The 25,292-nt window shown below is 52.7% G+C and overlaps 1 protein-coding gene and 1 long non-coding RNA gene across 12 annotated transcripts in view; both read left to right on the forward strand.

Moving 5' to 3' along the window:
* Nucleotides 1–25,292, forward strand: part of Acacb (acetyl-CoA carboxylase beta) — a 107,563-nt gene that overhangs the window by 62,512 nt on the left and 19,759 nt on the right. For 8 of the 11 annotated variants that reach the window (XM_042267855.2, XM_042267856.2, XM_076561053.1 and 5 more), the window contains 18 exons: nucleotides 1,971–2,105; nucleotides 5,313–5,459; nucleotides 6,346–6,534; nucleotides 7,131–7,193; nucleotides 8,187–8,287; nucleotides 9,144–9,232; nucleotides 9,333–9,457; nucleotides 13,284–13,397; nucleotides 13,769–13,882; nucleotides 14,417–14,506; nucleotides 17,030–17,148; nucleotides 18,131–18,268; nucleotides 18,517–18,616; nucleotides 18,713–18,820; nucleotides 22,074–22,130; nucleotides 22,358–22,399; nucleotides 23,558–23,773; nucleotides 24,842–24,997. In XM_042267855.2, the coding sequence (XP_042123789.1) occupies nucleotides 1,971–2,105; nucleotides 5,313–5,459; nucleotides 6,346–6,534; nucleotides 7,131–7,193; nucleotides 8,187–8,287; nucleotides 9,144–9,232; nucleotides 9,333–9,457; nucleotides 13,284–13,397; nucleotides 13,769–13,882; nucleotides 14,417–14,506; nucleotides 17,030–17,148; nucleotides 18,131–18,268; nucleotides 18,517–18,616; nucleotides 18,713–18,820; nucleotides 22,074–22,130; nucleotides 22,358–22,399; nucleotides 23,558–23,773; nucleotides 24,842–24,997 (2,103 nt within the window). Of the gene's footprint in view, nucleotides 1–1,970; nucleotides 2,106–5,312; nucleotides 5,460–6,345; nucleotides 6,535–7,130; nucleotides 7,194–8,186; nucleotides 8,288–9,143; nucleotides 9,233–9,332; nucleotides 9,458–13,283; nucleotides 13,398–13,768; nucleotides 13,883–14,416; nucleotides 14,507–17,029; nucleotides 17,149–18,130; nucleotides 18,269–18,516; nucleotides 18,617–18,712; nucleotides 18,821–22,073; nucleotides 22,131–22,357; nucleotides 22,400–23,557; nucleotides 23,880–23,920; nucleotides 24,338–24,841; nucleotides 24,998–25,292 lie in introns of those variants that run through there. The other 3 variants (XM_076561054.1, XM_076561055.1, XM_076561057.1) reach the window with 2 other exon arrangements.
* LOC143270590 (uncharacterized) lies at nucleotides 9,508–10,925 on the forward strand. The gene is made up of 2 exons (XR_013047802.1): nucleotides 9,508–9,722; nucleotides 10,150–10,925. It is a non-coding gene; the product is annotated as an uncharacterized LOC143270590 (long non-coding RNA).

Genomic DNA, 25,292 nt, shown 5'->3' on the forward strand with positions numbered 1-25,292 from the left:
TGATGGAGGAGGTGAACCACTGAGCAGGAAGCAGCGTGGTGCCGTGACCACAGTGGGTGCCGTGGCCCACAGTGGGTTCCATGGCCACAGTGGATGCCGTGGTCACAGTGGGTGCCGTGGCCCACAGTGGGTGCCGTGGCCCACAGTGGATGCCGTGGTCACAGTGGGTGCCGTGGCCCACAGTGGGTGCCGTGGCCCACAGTGGGTTCCATGTCCACAGTGGATGCCGTGGTCACAGTGGGTGCCGTGGTCACAGTGGGTGCCGTGGTCACAGTGGATGCCGTGGTCACAGTGGATGCCGTGGCCCACAGTGGGTGCCGTGGCCCACAGTGGGTGCCATCACAGTGGATTCCGTGGTCACAGTGGGTGCCGTGGTCACAGTGGGTGCTGTGGCCACAGTGGGTTCCATGTCCAGAGTGGATGCCGTGGTCACAGTGGGTGCCGTGGTCACAGTGGGTGCCGTGGTCACAGTGGATGCCGTGGTCACAGTGGATGCCGTGGCCCACAGTGGGTGCCGTGGCCCACAGTGGGTGCCGTGGCCCACAGTGGGTGCCATCACAGTGGATGCCATGGTCACAGTGGGTGCCGTGGTCACAGTGGGTGCTGTGGCCACAGTGGGTTCCATGTCCACAGTAGATGCCGTGGTCACAGTGGGTGCCGTGGTCACAGTGGGTGCCGTGGTCACAGTGGATGCCGTGGCCCACAGTGGGTGCCGTGGCCTCAGTGGGTTCCGTGACCACAGTGGGTTCCGTGGCCACAGTGGGTGCCATGGCCCACAGTGGGTGCCATGGCCCACAGTGGGTGCTGTGGTCACAGATCTCAAGTTTTAGGCGTCTTCAGACACCGGGTTGGTCAAGTGAGTTACAGGGTGGATTTCAAGCCAATGCTTCATTTTACAACTCCCCCGCTTCCCCAGAGGGCGCCATCAACCCTGGGTATGATGTTAAATGTTTGTTTTAGACAGCTGGGGGGGTGTGGGAAGCCGAGAGCCCCATGTTGTTCAGCAGTGGGATGCGTTCTGGGAAATGTGTCCTCAGACAACCTCTTTGTCACGTGGACATTGTAGAGTGTTTTTACACAAACAAAGGTGTCATTTAGTCAGTTGAGGCGTTGACGTGACCTCTAAGTGTGAGGTGCAAGAGGCTGCTGCCACCAACGGTGTCCCAGTGTGAAGTGTGAGTGCCGCGCTTTACCAGACAGGTAGCAGGACAGCCCATTCACACAAGCGTCACCACAGTTTGGGCCTGGCTATAGTGTCCTTAGGTGATCAGTCACTGGGTCAGCGTCCTTAGAGTCACTGACCACCAGCGTCATTGTGATGCGCTTGAGTCTGTACTCACCGCTGGAGGAATAGGATTCGACGGTTTCTGGTAGAGATGGTCTCCTTTGAAAACAGTCAGGAGGGGGCTGGAGGTGCAGCCCCGTGGTAGAGTGTTTGTCTAGTGTGCGTGAAGCCCTCACTTGGTTCCACCCCCAGCACCACGAATCAAAAGGGGAGAAGCAGTTCCTGTGTCTGTGAAATGGGCGGCACACACACCCGCCTCCCTGGCTGGCCTTGTAGATGGAGATGGTTCTTGGATGGCACCAGTGCCTGGTGCACAGCCCCGCCCCTGATGCACAGCCCTGCCCCTGGTACTCAGCCCCGCCCCTGGTGCACAGCCCCGCCCCTGGTGCTCAGCCCCGCCCCTGGCGCTCAGCCCCGCCCCTGGTACCCAGCCCTGCCCCTGGTGTTCAGCCCTGCCCCTGGTACTCAGCCCCGCCCCTGGTGCACAGCCCCGCCCCTGGTACTCAGCCCCGCCCCTGGCGCACAGCAGGCTGGAAGAGAGGACAGGTTTCTCGTCTTGTGCTTGAGTGGTGCCCAGAGGTTTGCTGTCACCGTGATGCACCCCCTGCTCCACAGTCCCTAGTTTGGAGTGACTCTGGGTGCCAGCACCAGGGAGCTCTGACCCGTTCTTCTTTCTGCACAACAGGTGATGAAGATGATCATGGCCCTGACCGTGCAGGAGAGTGGCCGGGTGAGGTACATCAAGCGTCCAGGGGTCGTGCTGGAGGCCGGCTGCGTGGTGGCGAGGCTCGAACTCGATGACCCTTCCAAAGTGCACGCGGTATGTCACACGTGGTCCCGGCTGCTCTGGCTGGCCCAGAGGCTCCCACTGTGTCACCCCGTTCAGAGGGAGCAGACCGGAGTCTCTCTGTTCCTGGGCCTGCCCATGTCATCTGTAGGCACACTCAGCCCTGGTGACAACTTAACGTGGAAGGCCCCCGGTGGCCATGCCCCTGTCTTCTCCAATCCTTTCACAGCTCTCCAATCCTGCCTGGGGCAAAGCCCAGGTTCCTCCCAGGACCCAAGGGCAGAGCTGCTCCCGGTGACCTTCACGGCTTTCCGTCTATCTCCCTCTGCAGCTTCATGAGTGACACAAGCCTCCCGCCTGGAGCCTGTTCCCTGTGGCAGGGAGGACCTGCTCCAGGCAGTGCCTCAGCTCGCTCTCACCCCAGCCCATGAATGTAGCTAGATTTTCCTGCCTGGCTCACAGTCAGGACAAATCTCCGTCACCCGCCAGTCCCACAGCCATTCAGACCCAACCAAGTAAACACAGAGACTTACATTGCTTACAACTGTATGGCCGTGGCAGGCTTCTTGTTATCTAGTTCTTTTCTCTTAAATTAACCCATTTCTATAAATCTATACTTTGCCACATGGCTTACCGGTACCTTACATCTCGCTTGTCATGGCGGCAGCCGGCAGCATCTCTTTGCCTCAGCCTTCCACTTCCCAGAATTCTCTTCTCTGTTTGTCCCGCCTATACTTCCTGCTCGGCTACTGGCCAGTCAGCATTTTATTTATACAGAGCAATATCCACAGCACATGAAGCTGGCTTTTATTTTTTTCCTTTCAGTGCTGGGGGGTAAAACCAAGGTCTTGATCTTGCTTGGCAAGTACTTCAGCATTGAGCTACATCCCCAGCCCTTGGCTTTAAAAAATTAATTTATTAATTATTGCTGTTATTATTATTATTAGTTGGTGTGTGTGTGTGTGTGTGTGTGTGTGTTGTGTGTGTATGTGTGTTTGTGTGCCATCGAGTGTGAGTAGAGGTCAAAGGACAACTTTGGGGAATTGATTCTCTCCTACTGTGGTTCAGACTTGTGTTTACCTGCTGAGCTATCTCACCACCCACACACCCACACACCCACACCCACACATACCCACACATACACACACACACACACACACACACACACACACACACACACACACACATATATATATATATACGAGGTCCAGTTGTGTAGCCCAGCCTGGCCTTGGCTCACTATGTAATCCAGTCTGGGTTTGAATTCAAGGCCCTTCTGTCTCCACATTCCACGTTGTAGGTGTGTACCATCATGCCTGGCGCTGTGAGCTGTCTGGGACCACCTTTAAATTATTATTTTGTTCAGTTAATATGTGCTATATAAGCCAGATTTTGTCTTTCATACAGCTTTAGATTTGCAGGGTTACAGATCCTCTAAAGGGTTTTCATATTCCATGCACCCAGTTCCCCTATTAATAATTTGACTATATTAATTACTAATTAGTACTCATGTCATTTCTATTCTGATCATAAGATCCACTAGTCACAATGAACCACTACTGTGATGTGTTTAACATACATACTTAACTCAGATTCTAAGATTGTGTGAATATATATAACTTACTGTCTTTACCCCCCCCCCGCCCCCCCCCCCCCCCCCCGTGTGTGTGTGTGTGTGTGTGTGTGTGTGTGTGTGTGTGTGTGTGTGTGTTCTGTGTGTCTACATGCTGGGGAGAGAACACAGGGCTTCATGGATGCCTGGCATCATCTACCATTCAGCTCCCCGCCCCAGCCCTGCCTTGGCCATTTTGAAGTTGCCCAGAGTGTTAAGTCTGCATTGTTGAGCAACCATCCCCTCTGCACGGAACCCTTTCTTTCTTACAAAACTAACACTGTGCCCATTACATGCCAACTTTCTATTCCCTCCTCGCCCAGCGCCTGCAGCCACTGGTCTGCACTGCTCCTGGGACCTGACGGCTCCAGGTTTCTCGGACGGCAGGGATCATACAGTACTTGCCAGTTTGTCCATAGCTGATTTCATTTAGCATATAGCTCAGTGTAAAGTGTATGCATAGCATGTCCAAGGGCCACGAAAACAAACAAACAAATACGTGAGTGAGTAAATAAATCAATAAAATATAAAATATTGGGGCTGGAGAGATCACTCAGTGATGAATAACATTTGCTGCTCTTGCAGAGGACCTGGGTTTTTATTCTCAGCACCCATGTTGGGCAGCTCACAACTAATGCCTCTGGCCTCCATGGACACCTGTATGCATGTCCACAACACCCCCCCCCCAACTCCCCAAATAGACACAACTAAAATAAATCCCATATTCAAAATAAATTTTAAAAAATTGATGAATCGCATTAATTAAGTCAGGCATGGTGGCTCAGGCCTGCAATCCCAGCCCTCAGGAGGCTGAAGCATGAGAAATGTGAGTTGGAGGCTGGCCTGTGCTGTGTAATGAGACCCTGCCTCAAAACAGAGCAGGGCAGGGACCTACAAAGAAAAACCAAAAGGAGAATGGGGAGATAATCTTTATCCAAAAGAAAATCAGAATATAAATAGAACCTCCTCTAAAATTGGAGTGTAAGTTGCCAAATTTGTGCCATTTGCAAAGGGGATAATTTGAAAAGCCTGGACCCAGACTTGAATTTAGTAATGTTGGGTTTCCAGGATGGCACGTCTCTTGTTCTTTCTCAGGCTTCAGCTGAGTAGGTCAGTGGGCTTTTGGGTCAGTCTTCTGCCCTGGTCTGTTTGTGACTGGTCCTGGTGTCTCACAGGTTCCCCGGCCTGTCTGTGACCTGTCCTTGTTTCTCTGAGACCCCATGCTCTGTCTGTGACCGGACCTCATGTCTCACAGGTTCCGTGGTCTGTCTGTGACCCATCATTGATTCTTTTTTTTTTTTTGTTTTTGTTTTTTGTTTTTTCGAGACAAGGTTTCTCTGTGTAGCTTTGCGCCTTTCCTGGAACTCACTTGGTAGCCCAGGCTGGCCTCGAACTCACAGAGATCCGCCTGCCTCTGCCTCCCGAGTGCTGGGATTAAAGGCGTGTGTCACCACCGCCTGGCCCATCATTGATTCTTATGCTCTGTCTGTGACCTGTCCTTGTTTCTCAGAGACTCCATGGTCTGTCTGTGACCGGTCCTCATGTCTCACAGGTTTCCTGATCTGTCCGTGTCCTCATGTCTCACTAACTCCCTGTTCTCTCTGTGACTGGTCCTCCTCTCTCTCCAGGCACAGCCATTCACAGGAGAGCTCCCTGCCCAGCAGACCCTGCCCATCCTCGGGGAGAAGCTGCATCAGGTGTTCCACAGCGTCTTAGAAAATCTGACCAATGTCATGAGTGGCTACTGCCTGCCTGAGCCGATCTTCAGCGTAAAGGTAAGAGCCTGTAAGAGCCAGGCATTGGTGGCGCACGCCTTTAATCCCAGCACTTGGGAGGCAGAGCCAGGCGGATCTCTGGGAGTTCATGGCCAGCCTGGTCTACAGAGCGAGATCCAGGACAGGCACCAAAACTACATGGAGAAACCCTGTCTTGAAACAACAACAAAACAAAACAGCCTGTAAGACCCTGGTATGCACAGGGCCCTGTGCCGAGCCAGGAGGGTTTCCTACCTGCTGAGTAGCTTTGGGTGACTAAAATGACCTCTCTGTTTTCATTTCATTTGTGAGTGGGGGAATAATCCCTCTACCGGCTTGCAGTGGCTGTCTCTGAAAAAAACAAAAAAGAAACATAGATAAAGAGGGAGAAGAGATTGCTCAGTGGCCCAGGGGTTGAGAGCATGTGCTGCTCTTCCAGAGGACCCAAGTCCGGTGGGTTCCCAGCACCCCCGTGGGGCAGCTCCAGGGCATCAAATGCCCTCTTCTGACCTCTGAGGGTACTAGAGTTCACTTGCACATTCCACATGCAGACACAAACACAGTCACATAATTTTAAAGTAATAAAATAAACTGAAAAAGAATACAGGTAAAGAAAGATCCTTGGATTCTACTTGGTGCAGTGATCAAGCTCCCCGCAGGCATTAGCTTGTCACATGATCTTCTTTGTTTTCCCATGCCATGTTGGTGGTCTGTTACCTAGAGAGGGACACGGGGGCCTCTCTATGACTTGAGCAGCTCCGCTCCAGGCTGCCCCAGAGGCTGCTGGGCCTAGATCTTCTGCATTGGAAGGTGTGGCCTGAGTGGGTCGAGTTGCGAGGGCGCCCGTGGCCAATGGAGATGCCCACCCATGTGTGACGTGGTGGCTGATGTCCTTGTCCCTCTGCAGCTGAAGGAGTGGGTCCAGAAGCTCATGATGACGCTCCGGCACCCAACCCTGCCTCTCCTGGAGCTGCAGGAGATCATGACCAGTGTGGCAGGCCGCATCCCAGCACCGGTGGAGAAGGCGGTCCGCAGGGTGATGGCCCAGTATGCCAGTAACATCACTTCTGTGTTATGCCAGTTCCCCAGCCAACAGGTGCGCGCCCCAGCCGGCTCCGGCCAGCCACACCGATGCTCACTCCCTTACCCGACCTCTCCTAAGCTGGGCCAGCACCCAGTGTTGTTGGCCCGTGGTTCTTTCTAACTCTTACTAGAGAACTCCAGCATTTCCTCCCAAGGGTCAGGCATTTGGATGTACTCCCCAGTCCCCAGGCCTCGCTCCGACAGCTCAGGTTCAGGGGGAAAGTCACGAGTGCAAATAGAACTAACTGCCTTAGCCCAGGCTGGCTCAAATCATAAGCTATAGAATCTTATTCCTGGGTCACAGGTTTTGGAAGTCTGTAACTGTGGGTGGGCCTCGTGTCTTGGGAATGGAAACCATCAATATATATATATATAAATAAATAATCTCCCATTGGTATAAAAGTGTTCGTTCTCTCTGGCCTGTATAGCTTGCTTTCTGCTGTTGAGTTTGGGAAGGCTGTTTTCCCATCAGCCTTCACTCCTTCCTGCAGCCCTCACCCATCCTCCCCCACACACCTTCGCAGCCGCCGCCCATTGAGAAGCTCAGTCAGGCCCTTCCCAGAGGTCAACAACGCTGAAGGCTGAAACTGTGTGTTTTGTTTCTTGCAGTGCTGGTCCTCAGGCATGCTGGGCAAGCACTCCACCACTGAGCTACATCCCGAGCTCCTGAAGGTTGGAATGTTGTTCAGCCATGTCGGAGGAGTGGCCTTGGGATTCATGCTCCCACCTGGATAAGCCTTGTGCTAAGAAGGGAAAGGAGCCGGGTCAAAAGACCTCAGTGTCCACAACAGGCGATCAGTGTAGAAAGGAAGTCGCTTAGTGGCTGCCAGGGGAGGCGTGGGGGGAGGGGAGGAAAGTATAGGGGCACCTTTGAGTGACTGGCTTCCCGCTGACACAAACCTCACAGCTGGAGGAGGGTTGAAACAAAAATATCAATCCCAAAAGGCAGATTAAAGCTGGGTGCTAACGCTCCTGGAATCAGACCACCTGGGGCTCTGCAGGACCCCCCCCCCACACACACACACATCCTCACTAGAACTAATGAGGCCTCACGGAGAGAAGGATGCATTTGGGACTTTCCCGAATTTTCTCATTAATGCAAGCTTTAGTTTTCATTTTTCATTAAAGATCCCTTTTATTGGGGGGCCTGTTCGGTGGCTCAGCAGGTAGAGACACTTGCCAAGTAAGCACAGAGATCTCATTCGGATCCTCAGGACACACATAAGGGTAGAAGGAGACAACCGGTTTCACACTTTATCCCCTGACCTCCACATGAGCCACGGTGCATGCATCCCCACATACATCGTATACACACACCACAGTAATTTTAAAAGGAAGCATGCCAATCACATGAACTTTAATATGAAGACGGGACCCTTCCCCTTCCTGCGCCCACACTTTCGCTGGACATTCCTTCCTCCCCTGAGTCCTGCCAGGGGGGAGGGAGGCAGCATTTCGTCCACTCATATCTTTGTGTGATTGTCGTCATTCCGAGCTCCTGGGTCCCCAGAGAGACACTGAAGGGGTGAACAGGGCTGTTATGAAGAGGCCAGGTGGCTTGGGTCTTTGAGTACAAGCAGTCTGGGGCCTCCCTGGGAGCCTGTGGTGGGTCCCTCATGATCACGTGGCTGGCCGTGTCCTGACCTGTTCTATGTTCCTATCTAGATAGCCACCATCCTGGACTGCCATGCCGCCACCTTGCAGCGTAAGGCGGACCGTGAGGTCTTCTTCATGAACACGCAAAGTATCGTGCAGCTGGTCCAGAGGCAAGTGCATCCTGGGCCCTCCAGGGTGGGGAGCAGATGTGTGAAGCCCTGGCTGGCTTCCACTCCCAGCACAGGGAGGGAGAGGCAGAAAGGAATCCATCCTCCATGTTTAGAAATACTATAGAAGAGAAAAAAATGTAGAGGATACCACATTGCGTAGTGTTTCAAAAAGGAAGGGAAATTTACAAAAAGTTATTTCGGCCAACATCTTCAAGCTCGACTTTTGAAAACATCTTTATGTGTTACAGGGGTCATTGGAAGTTTTCGTTTTGTGGTTAAAATCTGCTAAAATCAGCTTTCCTTTTTTAGTAGCTCAACTCTTAAGGCTTCCCTTCTTTCTGGGCTTGTCTAGAGGCTTAGTCCCGGGGACCGGCCCAGCCTGGACTCGGGTTTGATGAACAAGTCAGGGCTCCACTGACTGCCCAGCCGGCACTAAGAGCCCACGCCATGTGCTGCTAGGCCTGGGGAGTTGGAGTGTGCCCCCCCCTCCCCGCTGCCCCTTCTCCTCCCCCTCCTTCTCTGCTTCCTCCCCTCCCCCTTCCCCTTCTCTCCCCCCTTCCTCCCTTCCTCCCTCTTTCCACCCTCTCTCTCCCCCTCCTCCTCCTGCAGTGCTGATTGTACCAGGGCTTTGCACACGTGCCTGGGGAAGCTCTCTGCCACTGAGCTACGTCCCGGCTCTTGGTTTTCCGAGACGGGGTCTCTGTATAGTGCCACCGCCAAACTCGAAGTCCTTGTAGGAAGCCACCGTACCTGTGCTTCCCTTCTGAAAGCCATAGTAGCTCCAGCTGAGACATCTAGGTGTCCAGGAGGTGGTGGGCACAGTGATGGTGACCGTGGCTGCTTTTGGTTCCCCCAGGTACCGCAGCGGGACCCGCGGCTACATGAAGGCTGTGGTGCTGGACCTCCTGCGGCGGTATCTGAGCGTGGAGCATCATTTTCAGCAAGGCAAGGGATGCCGCGCACCCCTGGGGTCAGCCACAGGTTCAGGGCAGAGCAAGGGGGAAGGGCCAGCCTCACCCTCCTGGGTCTCTCGGCTCCCCCACAGCCCACTATGACAAGTGCGTGATCAACTTGAGGGAGCAGTTCAAGCCAGACATGACCCAGGTGCTGGACTGCATCTTCTCACACGCACAGGTGGCCAAGAAGAACCAGCTGGTGATCATGCTGATAGTAAGATGGGGACCAGTGCCCCAGGTGGGGGCGGGGCGGGGCGGGGGCTTTTCTCCTGCTTCCTCCTTCTCTTCCTTCTCTTTCTCTTCATCCTCCTTCTTCTCTCCCTGCTCCTCTCTCTCCCCTTCTTTCCCCTGTTCTCAGTTCTGGCATAGAACCCGGGTCCTAGTCCTGCTAGGCAAAGTGCTCTGCCACAAAGCCACATCCCCAGAACAGTCCCCAACTGTTTTCTAGAAAGGGCGGGAAGTAAAACGTAGACTGGCAGGTGGTATAGCTGTAACCAACCGTCTTATTAAATAAGAAACACAGAAACAATGCAAAAGAGAAAGCCGAGAGGTCAGAGCTCAGAGCTAAAATCTCACCCTTCCGCCTGCGGTGTCCCAGCTTCCCGAATGAGGCTATTTCCTGTCTGTTCGTCTATTTAAAGTATTTTGTTCTGCCTTCTCATTGGTTGTAAACCCAAATACGTGACTGCCTCGTCACTGTCTGAATGTACAGCCCCCTAGGTCTTAAAGGCATGTGTCTCCAATGCTGGCTGTATCCCTGAACACACAGATATCTATGGGATTAAAGGCGTGTGCCACCACCGCCACACTCTTGCTATGGCTCTAATAGCTCTGACCCCCGGGCAACTTTATTTATTAACATATAATCAAAATCACATTTCAGTACAATTAGATTACCACCACAAGGTGGTTTAGTCTGTGACCTAACTGCTTGACGTTGCCATTGTTTATGGTGTGACTGCACAATAAAACTTTATTTGTAACAACAGGCAGTGACACAGAGCACCTGCTCTGTACCAGACTTTGAACAGGAGCCTTCAGCACAGGGTTTCATTACTTGTACAGTTTTGAAGTTTTTCAAAATTCATTTTGGGGTCAGGGTTTCATTACTTGTACAGTTTTGAATTTTTTAAAAATTCATTTTGGGGTCGGGGGTTCCTCAAAGGACTGTAATATGTAGTTAGGACTGGAAGCTTATGCCCAAAGAGATTCCGCTTAATTTGTGGGCTCAGGTCAGAGCTGGGTGTGGTGGTGGGCACTCTGAATTAAACTCCCTGTGAGTTTGAGGCCAGCCTGATCTACATAGTGAGATCTAGGCCAGCCAGGGCTACATGGTGAGTGAGAACTGTGTCTAGATAGATAGATAGAGAGATGATGGATAGATAGATAATAGATAAATAGATAGATAGATGGTGGATGATAGGTAGATGGATGGATGGATGGACGGACGGACAGATGGATGGATGAATGGATGGACAGACAGACAGGCAGGCAGGCAGGTCTGGTCTGTGGGTTATCCTGATGGCTCCTGTGTGCATATTGACTCTCCTGGGCATGAGTTCCCTACGTGCCGCAGACTCCAGCCTGGAGAGAATAGTGGGATGGCACCAGCCATGTTGTAGTGAAGGCACAGATGAGAGCCGAGGTTCCTTCCAGCTTTTGATTCTTTTTGTTTTTTTTTTTGTTTGTTTTTTGTTTTTTGTTTTTCGAGACAGGGTTTCTCTGTGTAGCTTTTGCGCCTTTCCTGGAACTCGCTTTGGAGACCAGGTTGGCCTCGAACTCACAGAGATCTGCCTGGCTCTGCCTCCCGAGTGCTGGGATTGAAGGCGTGCGCCACCACCGCCCGGCTCAGCTTTTGATTCTTTTCGTTAGAAAATAAAGACTTTTCAGACCCAATGCAGTTTGCTGCTCAGAGAGCTGGACTAGTGACTTAGCTGACAGAGGCCACTTAAGAAGGAAAGGGTCACTGTGGCTCTCCTGAGCGTACAGCTCATCGTGACGAGGAGTCTTGGCAGACACAGATGAATGTCGGTGCTCAGCTCACTTTCTCCTTTACATTCAGTCCAAACAGCACAGGAAATGATCCCACCCACATTCAAGATGGGGTCCCCCCCCCCAGGTTAACCTCGTGTAGAAACTTCCTCACACACAGCTTTGTCTCCTAGCTGAGTCTAGATCCTGTCAGGATGGCAATACAGATTAATGTAAGTGTTACCATCACTTACACTGAGGACTTCCTGATAGAGCGATGACCCCTGGAATGAACTTCCATTCCTGGTCTTGGTTCTCAGTGTTCAGCGGTCATAGGATGTTAGTGATGATGAACACAGAACAGGGGCTGGAGGGATGGCTGAGAGGTGAAGAGCACTGTCTGCTCTTCCAGAGGTCCTGAGTTCAATTCCCAGCAACCACATAATGGCTCACAACCATCTATAATGAGATATGATGCTTTCGTCTGGCATGCAGACATATATGCAGGCAGAGCACTATATACATAATAAATCTTTAAGAAAGGGAAAAAAAGGGAAAAAAACAAAAAAACGCTGGGTGGTGGCGGCGGCACATGCCTTTAATCCCAGCACTTGGGAGGCAGAGACAGGCAGATCTCTGTGAGTTCAAGGCCAGCTTGGGCTACAGAGTGAGTTCCAGGAAAGGCGCAAAGCTACATGCAGAAACCCTGTCTCGAAAAACTGAAAAAAAAAAAAAAAAAAAAACAAAACAAAAACAAAAACAAAAACAAAAAAAAAACCAGAACAGAATGCTGTCATCAAAATTGTAGGATACTGGTTGAATCCTATACATGAACAAGAAAGGAGAGGGTATTTTGAGCTGTTGTGTTTGGAAGGCGGGGGCCTGGTGTTTCAATGTTCCCATGTGTGCATGCACACTTGAAGGCAGGTGTCCACAGAGGCCGGAAGAGGGCATCAGATCCCCTGGAGTTGGAGTTACAGATAATTGACGTGGGTGCTAGGAACGGTAACTCAGGTCCTCTGCAAGAACATCGAACGTTCTTTACCACTGAGCCAGCTCTCCGGCCCATACAAAGTACCCTTTGAATGCTGGACCTCTTGGAAAGCCTAGCAGCTGGACGGCGCCCGAGCTGTGTGCTGTCCTTGCAGGAAGGGGACAGCTGTCCGATCCTATTAGGACTTGAGAGGGAGACAGTGGCGGGCTGTTCTTGGGGTTACAAAAGCAGCGGGCGAGCGCTTGTTATGACCAGGACGGGGCAGGCATATAGGTGAGAGGTGACTCGGTAGGTAGCGAGGTGTCTTAGAGGACAATGTGGGCTGACAGTGTGGGTGGTGGAGGCCAGTGGCTCAGCAAACCTGCTTCCTCCCACCCCAGATCTGTCTCCAGGGGCTGTGTAGGGAGCCCCCCCCCCCGAGTTGTCCGCCAAGCCCCTCAGGGAGGGGAACATGGGGGCCATGTGCTCACAGCACAGTCTGCCGCAGACTAGCTCCTCGCTTGGCAGAGGGATGCGCGCCTGGCCGGGGAGACGGCTCAGTGGATGAACCTTACTGCACATGTATGATGACCAGAGTTTGCACTCCCAGCATCCACAGAAAAAGCCAGCAAATAGGGGTGGCCCACTTGTGATCCCAGTGGAGACAGAGATAAGGGATCCCTAAGCTGCCTAGGGGAACTAGCCAAATCGGCTTTTGAGTTCCGAATTCCAAGTTCAGGAGAGACCCTGACTCAGAAAACACAGTTTTCCAGAGAGCAGTGGAAGGAGAGGTGGTCTGGTCTTGTTCCCACATGCGTGTGTGCACACGTGTGTGCTCACCAACACACATTCAGCACCCCCTGTGCCCCCCTGTATGTAGTAAAAGGCTCCACTGTGTTGCCCTTCCCGTCAGATGTGAGGGTGCGTGAGTCAGGGAACGAGTGTGTGAGGGAGGGAGTGACGTGTGCCTGCGTTCAAAGCTGGCTGGACGTATCCAGAGAGGTGAGGTTAGACCCCCACCCGCGACCGGCCAAGTGCTGGCCGGATCCCCTTGGGTAAAGCAAAGCCAGCCTGGGTTCTGTCGTTGTCCCTGAAGGACGAGCTCTGCGGCCCAGACCCTGCCCTGTCCGACGAGCTGACCGCCATCCTCAACGAGCTGACGCAGCTGAGCAGGGCTGAGCACTGCAAAGTGGCCCTCAGAGCCAGGCAGGTGGGTCCCAAAGCATGTTGCCGCGTGCGCACACTTGTGTGTGTGTGTGTCTGTGTGTGAGTGTTGTGTGTGTCTGTGTGTGAGTGTTGTGTGTGAGTGTTGTGTGTGTGTGCATGTGCTCGCGCGTGTGTGTGTGTGTGTGTGTCTGTGTATGTGTGTCTGTGTGTGAGTGGTGTGTGTGTGTGTATGTGTGTCTGTGTCTGTGTGTGAGTGTTGTGTGTGTGTGTCTGTGTGTGAGTGTTTTGTGTGTTTGTGTGTCTGTGTGTCTGTGTGTGAGTGTTTTGTGTGTGTGTGTGTGTGTGTGTGTGTGTGTCCCTCTCACCCCCCCAGCTTCCCTCACCTCGGTCCTCCCTCCTCCCTCTTCCCTACAGGTCCTGATCGCCTCCCACCTCCCCTCCTACGAGCTGCGGCACAACCAGGTGGAATCCATCTTCCTGTCTGCCATAGACATGTACGGCCACCAGTTCTGCCCAGAAAACCTCAAGGTGAGTCTTTAGGACTGTGGGTTTTCCTTACCCTCCAGGAGCCCCCCCAGTTCAGTGACATAAAGTTCAGGGTGGCTAGGATGGTCCCCGGGGACATCTGCACGCTCTGGGGGTTGCATGCGTGGAAACCTGTTCACAGGCTGCACGGGGCGACAGGCTTGAGGCGTTCCTGGCCAGTACAGGGTTTGAATTAAGGTGTTCTAGAACGTTCCAGGAGGCATGAGCCCTTTGCGTGGGGGCCGGGGTGAGGCACTTGGCCTCCTCTTCCCAGGCTCTTGCCAGGGCCCTGGCTTACTGTAAACTTCTAGGCACCCATTGGCATTTGAAACTGGGACCTTGCCCTGGGCACAGTCACCCCCCCCCCATTGTCCCATCTCCCAAGGCTGTGTGCAAAGGAGTCCCCTGTGTTGGAAGACACTGACTGCAGTAGTGATTGGGACACAGCCCACTTGTGCCTCCTGCCCCCCGCCCCCAGCTCCTGGGTCAGACCTGCTCATGTTCTGTTTGCTTTTTGGCCCCTTCTGTTTCCCGTAGAAATTAATACTTTCGGAAACAACCATATTTGACGTCCTGCCAACATTCTTCTACCACGATAACAAGGTCGTCTGTATGGCGTCGCTGGAGGTACGCAGGCCGTCTAGAGTGTTTGCTGCCCGCCCGTCTGCACGGCCCGACCCTGAGCTGTGGCCCAACCCTGAGCTGTGGCCTGACCCTGAGCGGCGCACCTTGCAAATGTGACCTTTTCTCTCCAGGGAAGGGGGTTACTCGTCTCCTCTCACAGAGAAATAAACTGAGCTCAGAGCAGTGAGGTGACTTTCTCAAGGCCACCTAGCCAGAGACAGCGTCAGGATCCACACTTTATCCGTCTTCTTGCAAAGTCCATGCCAGGAATACTGCCGTGCCCTGTGGCATCCCAGGCTCCTCCAGACAGGGCACAGCTTGATGCCACACCCCGGTGCCAAGCCAGACGCACCTTGTCCAGACTTCTTACTCATGAGTATTCGGTATCTCAGAAAGACTTTGCTGCCCGGAGCAGAGAACGCAGGCCGCTCCCTCAGGGCAGGGAAGGGCTTCTCTGGTGGAGCATCCGCTAGGTTCCCTGAGCACAAGAGCCCAGCAGTGTTCAGGTTCTCCCAGGAATGCCGCTTGCTTCCACTCCTGCAAATCGGAGGCTCAGCTCCTGTCCTCAGAACCTTCCTTAACGCTGGACTGAGTCCAGTGACGGATAGTTTTATCTCACCTTTGACCCTCAGGCTTGAAGTCTCTGCTCCCCGAGAGCCCCTTACCTTTTCCTGCATCTTTTAGATTCCATGGGTCACCACCCCTGCACACACACACACACACACACACACACACACACACACACACACACAATGCCAGGTCTGCCATGGAGACTGGTTTGTGCCTTTGAGCACGTGGCAGCCGTAGGGGGCCCTGGGCTGGCAGTTGTCACTTTATAAGGAGTTCTTCTGAGGCCTCACTCTCAAGGCCAGCACGCCCCATCAGACATGATGATTTTGACAAGTGTTAATCCCTACTCATGTCTGTGAGGGCTTTTTCTAGGATATACCCTTTAAAAACTTTTAGTTAGTCAAATCCATTTTTGTGTGTGTGTGCGAGAGAGAGAAAGAGTTCAAAGTGTGCACGTACCACGGGGACACTCACGGAGGTTAAAGGTCACTTGCTCAGGTGTGGTTCTCCCTTTCCACCTTGTCTTTTTGAGGCAGGATCTCTCACTTCTGCCGCCAGGCTGTGTGCTAGACTCTGAGCTTCTTCTGGCTGGGTCTCCTGTCTCTGCCTCCCCTCTCACTGCTGGGGTGACAGATGTGGGCCACCACATCTGGCTTTTTACATGGGGTCTGGAAGTCAAATTCAGGGGGTCAGGCCTGCACGGCATTTGCTTTTACCCAGTGAGCTGCAGGCTCTGTGGCTCCAGGATGTACTTCATATGTTCCGGTTCTGTACCAGGCACGTTGACTGAACGTGATTCTGCTTTTCTCTCGTGACTTGGGAGCACTGGGAATGTACAGTCTAGGCTCCGTCTCTTGACAAGACAGAGTTGTGTTTTTTTTTTTTAATCCCTAAGTGGGTTGGGGTCCCCCAGCACAGTCCAGTTCAGTGATTTACAAGGGCACACAGGGACTCAGGCCATCATGGTCACAAGTGTCGTGTGGCACACAGAATGGAAGGCAGACAGGAAGGGCGATGCTGATGGGACCAGGGCGGGTCTCCCGAGGTCTCCTCCGTGGGGGATCACAGAGAGTGATGACATGTGTGTGGTGTAGTGCACCTGGGAGGCTCACGAGACACCAGGTGGTTTTAGCATCCGGGTTTTTTAATGGGGACTGGGCTCCGTCACCCTCTGCCTGGTGTGTGGTAACGTCAGAACTGAGGCTAAAAGCACGTGTCTGTCATGGAGCATCAAGGTGTTTAGGCCCCAGGAACTTCATTGGAGAAAAGTGGGAATCTGCCCCAAATCCAAGCTCCCGCAGCAGCCTCTCACAGGACAGCACTGAGGCTGGCCGTGCTAATCACGGCTCTCTGATTCCCACATTGGTTGCAAAGGTCTGGGACTGCGTGGGCCAGTGTGGCTGCCACTCATTTGTGTTAGTGAGCGCTTGAAGTGTGGCTTGTCTGCATTGAGCCTGTGTGCTGTATAAATTACACACCACTCCAGAGACTTAGTGTGGAAGAAAGGATGTAAGACACCCCAATACTTATTACATTGATTGCATGTTGATATGAAAATTTCTGGGGTATCTGGGGAAAGAGAAAATATAGATTTTTTTTTTCCCTAAGTGGCTACTAGGAATTTAAAATTATGTGGCTCGTATTACATTTCTGTTGGCTAGAGTGGAGTTAACAGGCTATTATATTAGCCCACGGGCCAACTCTGCCACTACTTACTTCTTTAAATAAAGTTTTATCAGAACACAGACAGACACTCACTTCTTCATGACGGCTTCCGTGCCACAACAGCGGAATCTAGGGCTGCGGCAGAAACGATGTCTCCCAGTCTGAAACGTTTGCTGTTAGTCTCTTGAGCAATCCCCCGTCATGCAGCCGAGAGAGCCCGCAGAGGCGCTGTGCACACGGCCCTCCCCCCGCCGGTCCCTGTGAATGCCCACTGTCCTTCTGCTCCGGCAGGTGTATGTGCGCAGAGGCTACATCGCCTACGAGCTGAACAGCCTACAGCACCGCGAGCTCCCAGATGGCACCTGTGTGGTGGAGTTCCAGTTCATGCTGCCGTCTTCCCACCCCAACCGGTATGGAGCGGTTTCTCCCTGTTTCTGCCCTCCCTGTCTTATCTCTGGAAGGATCCAGCAAGCATGTCCGGCTGCGGGGGAGCCGCAAAGGAGACCCTTCCCTACCTGTGGGTCTCCCGCAGCCTTGCACGCTCATCTCTAGAATGCAGAGAATTACCCATGTCCGTCCCCTGCTCCTTGACACACGTGTGCTGCCTTAAAAGACGGTGAATGAGCATGAGATGACAGTGTAGCCTCTCAGTCATACCACAGCAATTAAAAAAAAGTGCTCGGCGTGGGCCTGAGAGATGGCAACACCACACTCATCGTTTAGGACAGGAGAACGTTTCCCGAGTCCGAGTTCCCGTAGGCCAGCTAAGGGCCGACGTGTAACAGCCCTTATTCCCAGGAGGGCCAGGGCAGCTCTGGCCTCTGTGCATATCCTTGTTCACACTTCATGGACTCACCCCTCGCACACCTGAGTCCAGAGTCCTCACGTGACCGGACTGGATTGGTTCCTGGGAGCGGTGGCCCTCTAAACCCTTAACACCTACTGACTTTATCCCGAGAGAGATTTGATGGAAGGAGAATGAAGTGATCCCAGGACCAAACTTGCCTCCTTTCCAGCTGCCTAGAGCTGGGGCTCTCCAGGGGAAACTGAGGCTGGGAGCTTACCTCCTCTGTGTGTCTATGTTCACCTCTTTGGGTTGACCTTGGACCTCTATTGGGACTGAACTTTGAATGCATTATTCATTCATGTATTCATTCATTCACTCGCTCACTCACCTCCTGGGCTCCTCGTCTACTCCTTGTCCCCAGGAGTCTGATGCGACCCCTCAGCACCTGCCCCTAACTGCAGCCTCCCCTTGTAGTCCCCATTTCAGACCCCACCTAGGGAAGGCTCTTACCCTGCTCCGGCTTCCCAAAGCGTCCTACACAAGAAGAGCTCTTGGACCGAGCTGAGGACCAGCTGCCTCAGCCTCTGTCTCTTGTCACCCTGCAGGATGGCCATGCCCATCAGCATCTCTAACCCCGACCTGCTCAGGCACAGTACAGAACTCTTCATGGACAGTGGCTTCTCCCCACTGAGCCAGCGCATGGGGGCCATGGTCGCCTTCAGGAGATTCGAAGAGTTCACCAGGTATGTTGGGTAGAGGAGCTGCATGGCCCTTCCCCGACCCCCAGCCACTCATTCATGAACACTCAGGGCTCCCGGAGACCCAGACCCAGGCACAGCAGTTAAGAGTTACAGACCCCTTAGGGAGTGACGCCCCTAAGGGGCGTGGCAAGATAGGAGCCCAAGGTTCTGCAACGCGGCTGCATCTCAAGGACCGACCACATCCTTCTGAGGCAGGAGTCCCTCAGCTCTCCCCTGTCCCACACCCCCAGGAACTTTGATGAAGTTATCTCCTGCTTTGCCAACGTGCCGACAGACACCCCCCTCTTCAGTAAGGCCCGCACCTCCCTGTACTCCGAGGACGATGCCAAGGTAAGCCCAGTGGATAGTGTGCGGCAGCGGGGAGAGGCGGGCTGTGGCCCCGCCCTCTGGCCCCCAGCCCTCGGTTTTGGTTTTTTTCTCTTGCAGAGCCTTCGAGAGGAGCCCATCCACATCCTGAATGTGGCCATCCAGTGCGCCGACCACCTGGAGGATGAGGCGCTGGTGCCGATTTTCCGTACCTTTGTACAGTCCAAGGTATTCCCAGAGGACAGGCTGTCGTCACCTGCTCTGTGTTGCTATCACAAAATACCTGAGTCTGGGAAGAAAGTAAAAAGGTTATGGGGGGGGCGAGAGAGAAGGCTCAGCGGTTAAGTGCTCTTATTCTTACAGAGGACTCAGGTTCAATTCCCCGCACCCACGTGACAGCTCACAACCATCCATAGCCCTGTGGTATACACAGATATACACAGGAGCATAACACTCATATGCGTGAAATAAATCTAACCCTTTTTCTTTTTTCTTGAAAGCTTGTGTAGCCCACAGTTCTGGAGGCTGAACCAGCAACTGTGTCTGGTTCTCACATGCTGTCTCACATGCAAGAGCGGGAGGGGGCGGCACTGGCTCTTGGTATAACCCCCCCCCCTCACTGAACTGGCCCTTCCTGTGAGACCATTGGCCCTCTCCAAGGGTGTTGTCTCCAGGACCCAGTGACATCACTTAGAGGCGACACCTCCTTATGCCTTTCACACTGCAAGGGACTAAGCCTGTCAGTGTCCGTGATACCAGAGGCACAGGTTTCCATGGTAACCATGGAGGTGACAGGTTCCTTCAGGAGGAGGGCTGGGCTTGGGGGTGGGGGGTGCTGAGCCCCCGAGGTGGGCTGGGGGCGTTTCAGAGGCACAGACCGCCCTAACTCTGCTGGTCCTTATAGCCAGTGCCGTGTGCAGAGGTAGCTGAATGTACAGACCTCAGCATCTTCAGCAGTGATGCAGGAAGAGAGTCTCTCTCTCTCTCCCAGGATGATTTAGTGACCAAGGTTATGCACACTTGTCTCGTTAGAAGCAGAGATAAGAAATCATTTGAGGGAAATGGGAACTTTTGACATGGTCGTCACAGGTATGTGCAAACCTGTGGCGGTTGTCCCTTGCAGATGTCCTCACACAGGGCCAGCCGCTGTGTCTGTTCAAGACTTAGAGCTACAGACAGGTGTGAGCAGAGTGGTGGGTAGGGCATTGCCAGGCAGGCGGGAGTTTATCACTGTGTGACCTCAGGCAGCTTCCTCCCCTCTGAGCCTCGGTTTCTTTATCTGTGAAATGGGACGCCAGAGATTCCGCCAGCCAGGCTGTCTGAACATCAGTCCTTGACCCTCCTGACTTGGTCTAACCTCATGTCAGGAGTTCCAGCTGTTGACTGTCCATCTGTCTGTCCGTGTACATGTGTCCTTACTGCACTGCCTCTGTAGGAGGGACCTCTCCCCTCCACTGGGCTAGGCGCCCTTCAGGGGACGCTCTTTGGTGCTTTCGGAGAAGGGATGCCAGGTACTGAGTTCTGTTAACCGGGATGTTGTTTTTGTGGACGGATTTAGCCTTTATCTCTTTCATCCGCTGTTAAGGCTGTTCACCGAAGGACACATTTCAAACGTAGACACATCTGAGCAGGTGTTATGTATTTATTTGCCGTTATTTATGTGTGTGTGGAGGTCGGAGGACGGCGTGTGTGAGTTGTTTCTCTTCTTCCACCGCGTGAGCCCTGGGGATCAAACCTGGATTGTCGGGGTTAGGTGCAAGTGCCTTTACCTGCTGAGCTCCGGAAACAGGTTTAAAACAAACCCACAGCCCCCTCCGCCAGGCAGGGTGAGAGGAATTATCTCCACGCCTCCGCTAATCTCTTCCTGACCCAGCCCTGCTCCTGGGCTGTCAGCTGCTGCCCCACTGTGTGAAGGGACCTCTGGACAGCAGCTGCCCCACTGTGTGAAGGGACCTCTGAACTGGGGGCTACTTTGCCTGACCCCTGGCCACATCAAATGCAGCTCAGCAGTTCTTGGGGTTCTTATCTAGGGAGGGTGGTAAGGAGAGGCGGGAGGCTCATCCCCGCAAGGATGGGCAGTGAGGAATCCCACAGTGTAGCATGGGTGCAGCATGGCTGTGGAGAGAAGCCACTCCAGGAGGCTAGGCATGATAGCAGAGCGATTGTGTGTCAGGTTTGATGCATTGAGAGAGACAGGCTAGAAGGGTATGTGCCTAGCAGGATGGTAGTGTGTGCATTTTTATTATTGAGACTTTTTGCATTAAGCATGTCTGTACACGTTCGCATACATTCAACTCATGCTCACACATCCACATGCATTCAGTCATGTACTCACACATCATCGTGCATTCACTCATGTGCACATACAACTTCCTTAGCAAAGAACTCATGATCCAATTAATCACCCACTGTGGTATCTTTGTTGTTATTTTTTAAAAGTCTTTCTTCTAACTTAAAGAAAATGTTGTGTGTGGGGTGTTTTGCCTGCATGTGTGTCTGTGCACCATATGTGTGCAGTGCCCTTGGAGGCCAGCAGAGGGAGCCAGATCCCCTGGAACTGGAGTTAAAGGTGGTTGTGGGTGGCCGTGTGGGTGCTGGGAACTGAACCTGGGTCCTCTTAGCCGCCAAGCCTCTCTCCAGACCCGAGTGTCTTCACTTTGCTGTTAGTCTCTTCTTCTTTAAACCTGAGTGCTGGGATTAAAGGCATGCCCCACCACCCAGCCTGTCTCATTTGCTCCATTTGGGGAGCAGCTGAGAGCAATTCTGTACTTTCTTACATAATGTTTTAATTAGATCTAAGGAACATATATGTCGTGTGTAGATATAGCTTGAAGAATTTTCGCTCTGTTGGTCAGCATTCAGAGCAGAAGTGGATGCTCCTGGTTTCCCAGAAGACAGTGTGGCTGTGTCCTGACGGAGATCCATCTGCTCTTGGATTTTCTGTACATAGCTCGCAGTCCACATTCCTGCCCACATCTCCTAACTTGTAGTGCATAACAGCATTTTGCTTCATTGAAGCTATAGGTCACCAAGTGTTTAACACAAGCTTTGAAAGTGTATAATTCAGACTGAGGATGTGGCTCAATGGTAGAGCTCTTGCCTGGCATATTATAGGTGCTAGGTTCAAATCCCATTACTACAAAAAAGAAAAAAAATCACGAAATGTACAATTTGATGCTTTTTAAGAATGCTCACCAGGTTGCATGGCCTTCATACTACTGTCTGTCAGCTTTAGAGCGTAGCCTCTCTGGAAATCAGAACCCAGAACCAACCCTCTCAGAGCCTTCCTCAGCCCAGGCAGCGCTGACCACTGCTCGTCTCTGTAGATTTGCTAACTTGAGTGTTCCCCGCTAGGCGGTCTTTTGACTGGCTCTTTGTGTTTAGTATGCTTGTGGGGTTCACCCACATAGCAACATGTGTCAGGACACCAGGCCTTTACTGACGAAATAATATTCCACTGTGTCTGTGGTTTTTAATGCAGAAACACATCCTTGTGGATTATGGACTCCGAAGAATCACATTCCTCATTGCCCAAGAGGTTAGTCCCAAGCCTTAGTTCATTGTCTTCTCTGTTCTCCAAGCCTCCAGGCCAGGTATTTGATATTCTCTAGGGTGGGGTAGAAGAAATTAGTTTCTAGAAAAATCTTTCCGGATGACTCATTCTGGAAATAGTCCGAATTGTCTGTAATAATCACAAAATAGACAGAGGAAGGGTTCGGAGTCTTGCTTGACTTAATCGCCTCTTACACGGATTTCTTTTTGCAGAGAGAATTCCCCAAGTTCTTCACGTTCAGAGCCAGAGACGAGGTATGAATGACACTGTCCCCCCATGGGTGTCCTTCACGGGCATCCTTCACACCCCAGCTCTGTGGGCATGCTCAGAACCTGAGGTGTGGACCCCCACATTTTCCTGGATCTACACCACCAGCAGGAGCCACATCTTCTGCAGTGAGCTCCGACACAGGACTCCCACTCACTTGATAAGCTTTGAGTTTGATGCTGTTCCCAGCTGCCCACTTTATATATAAATATTGGAGCACAGCTACAACCGTTTGATTAGATATCACCCGTGGTTGTCACACTGTCACCAAATCTGTTATGGTTCATCGCCCTAAGACATGTGGTACCCGGGCCTTTTGGATTCCTATCTAGAGCAGGTGGCGTCACACCCGGCACAGATTCAAGAGCCCAGCAAAGCTCAGCATTTTGTGTTTTGATTGATTCAGGCTCTGCTTCACTCAGTTAAACAGCATCCTTTTGTGGGGGATGTAGGGGAGACTTCTCAATTTCTCTCTAGTTCAGTTTCCAAAACTGAACTGTTGATTTTTTTGGGAGACTTATTTCTATAAAGAAGTCTTTGTTCAGAAGTTTCTTTCTTTTTTTTTTTAAATTTATTTATTTATTTATTTATTATGTATAGAGTGCACATATCCCTGCAGGCCAGAAGAGGGTACCAGATCTCATTACAGATGGTTGTGAGCCACCATATGGGTTACTGGGAATTGAACTCAGGACCTTTGGAAGAGCAAGCAGTGCTCTTAACCTCTGAGCCATCTCTCCAGCCCCCTTTGTTTGGTTTTTCAAGACAGTGTTTCTCTGTGTAGCTTTGTGCCTTTCCTGGAACTTGCTTTGTAGCCCAGGGTGGCCTCGAACTGCCTGCCTCCTCCTCCTGAGTGCTGGGATTAAAGGTGTGTGCCACCACCGCCCGGCCCATGTTCAGAAGTTGAAGACAGATAGCAGTCTTGTGGCTCTGGCATGTCCTGGGGGCAAGCAGTGTGCACCCAGGAGTCAGTCTTACAATGCTTATGACCTCTAAATCGTTTGAGCCTCAGAGGTTGCTCATGATGAGGTTTTACAGTGAATGGGTCATTTCTGAGTCCCGGGGGTGGGCAGCACGGAGCCTGGACCATTCAGGCGTGTCCTTGCAGAGTCAAACGGACTGTCCTCTCTCTGGCCGGCCTACAGTTTGCAGAGGACCGGATTTATCGCCACTTGGAGCCCGCCCTGGCTTTCCAGCTGGAGCTGAGCCGGATGCGGAACTTTGGCTTGACCGCTGTGCCCTGTGCCAACCATAAGATGCATCTTTACCTGGGTGCCGCCAAGGTGAGGGAAGGGCTGGAGGTGACCGACCACAGGTTCTTCATCCGCGCCATCATCCGGCACTCGGACCTGATCACCAAGGTAAGGTGGCATGGGGGGTGGCTCCACCTGACTCTGAGCTCCTTCCCCATGCTCTGGCCTCCTCTTCCCCAAGTCCACACCTGGGCTGCTTGCTGGGGATCGGGAGGTGTGCTCAGCACATAGGCCCTGCTTGTTGGGGATCAGGAGGTGTGCTCAGTTTCTAGGGCCCTGCTTGCTGGGGATCGGGAGGTGTGTTCAGCACATAGGCCCTGCCGTCAGAGACACCCCAGCCAGGGGCACTTCCGTCAGATTCTTGTGTTTTGTGATGTTTTCTGTGTGAGAAGAAGGCTGAAGGGGTGGGAAGATACCGGTGTGTTCAGGGAATTTCTTGTTTGCAGACTGACCACGGGTGATCACATTGTGAAAATTCAAATACCATTACAAATCATTTTAAAGTCAGGTGAAGGGTAGGGAGATGGATGGTTCAGTAGATAAAGCACTCGCTGTGGCAGCCTGAGGAATGGGGTTCAGAGCCCAGAGCTCTGATGTTTCAGGACATTTTACTTGTGGACCGTGCTCTGTGTGAACAAAGACCCGTTCATGATGCCTTCCATTTCTTACATGCCCATGGATACACTGTGTGTGTGTGTGTGTGTGTGTGTGTGTGTGTGTGTGTGTGTGTGTGTATGTGTGTGTATAGAGGGGGGTGATTTTAAAAAATCAAATCTGCCACTGATAGATTTTAAAAAACAATTTAAAAAATTATATTTACACATATATTTATTGGGGGCGGGAGTACCGAGGCACATGTGTAGAGGTCAGAGGACAGCTTGTGGGAGTCAATTCTCTCCTTCTACTGTGTGGGTTCTAGAGATCAAAAACTCAGGTCCTCGGGGCTCGGCAGCAAGCACCTTTGTTTGCTGAGCCGTCTCCCAAGCATTCCCTGATGCCACAGCCCCGGATGTCAGAGCATCAGGGAGCAGAAGACAGGAGGCTGACTAGGACACGCAGCCTCAGTTTCTTCTTGCCCTATGCGTCTGCCCAGACGCACCAGCAGGTGGGGGACGTGGGATCCCCAGCAGCCAGGCGCGGGCCCTGGCGCTGAGGCTGTCCTCACTCCTCTGGCAGGAAGCCTCCTTCGAGTACCTGCAGAACGAGGGTGAGCGGCTGCTCCTGGAGGCCATGGACGAGCTGGAGGTGGCGTTCAACAACACCAGCGTGCGCACCGACTGCAACCACATCTTCCTCAACTTCGTGCCCACTGTCATCATGGACCCGCTCAAGGTTGTATGCCGGGGCTCTCCCCCGGGCGCTAGGTGCATTTCCCCACGGTTCTGCAGGCCACACTGCTCTGGGGTTGGGTCTCCTGGCCCTCCAGCCCTGAGGTTCAGGATGGAGAGAATAAACCGCCAGTCAGCCCCGATGGGGATCGGACATGTTCAGCTGAAAGGCCTGGCAGAGCTTATGTCCTCTCTGGGCTCTGCCGGGCAGGATGAGAGCCTGAGGTCTGAGGCTGGGGCATTGTGGGCAGGTCGCTTCTGCAGTAGGTAGACCTTGGTGGTGCTGATTCAAGGACCAG

The sequence above is a fragment of the Peromyscus maniculatus genome, chromosome 23 (genome assembly GCF_049852395.1).
Source record: "Peromyscus maniculatus bairdii isolate BWxNUB_F1_BW_parent chromosome 23, HU_Pman_BW_mat_3.1, whole genome shotgun sequence".
NCBI lineage: Eukaryota > Metazoa > Chordata > Mammalia > Rodentia > Cricetidae > Peromyscus > Peromyscus maniculatus.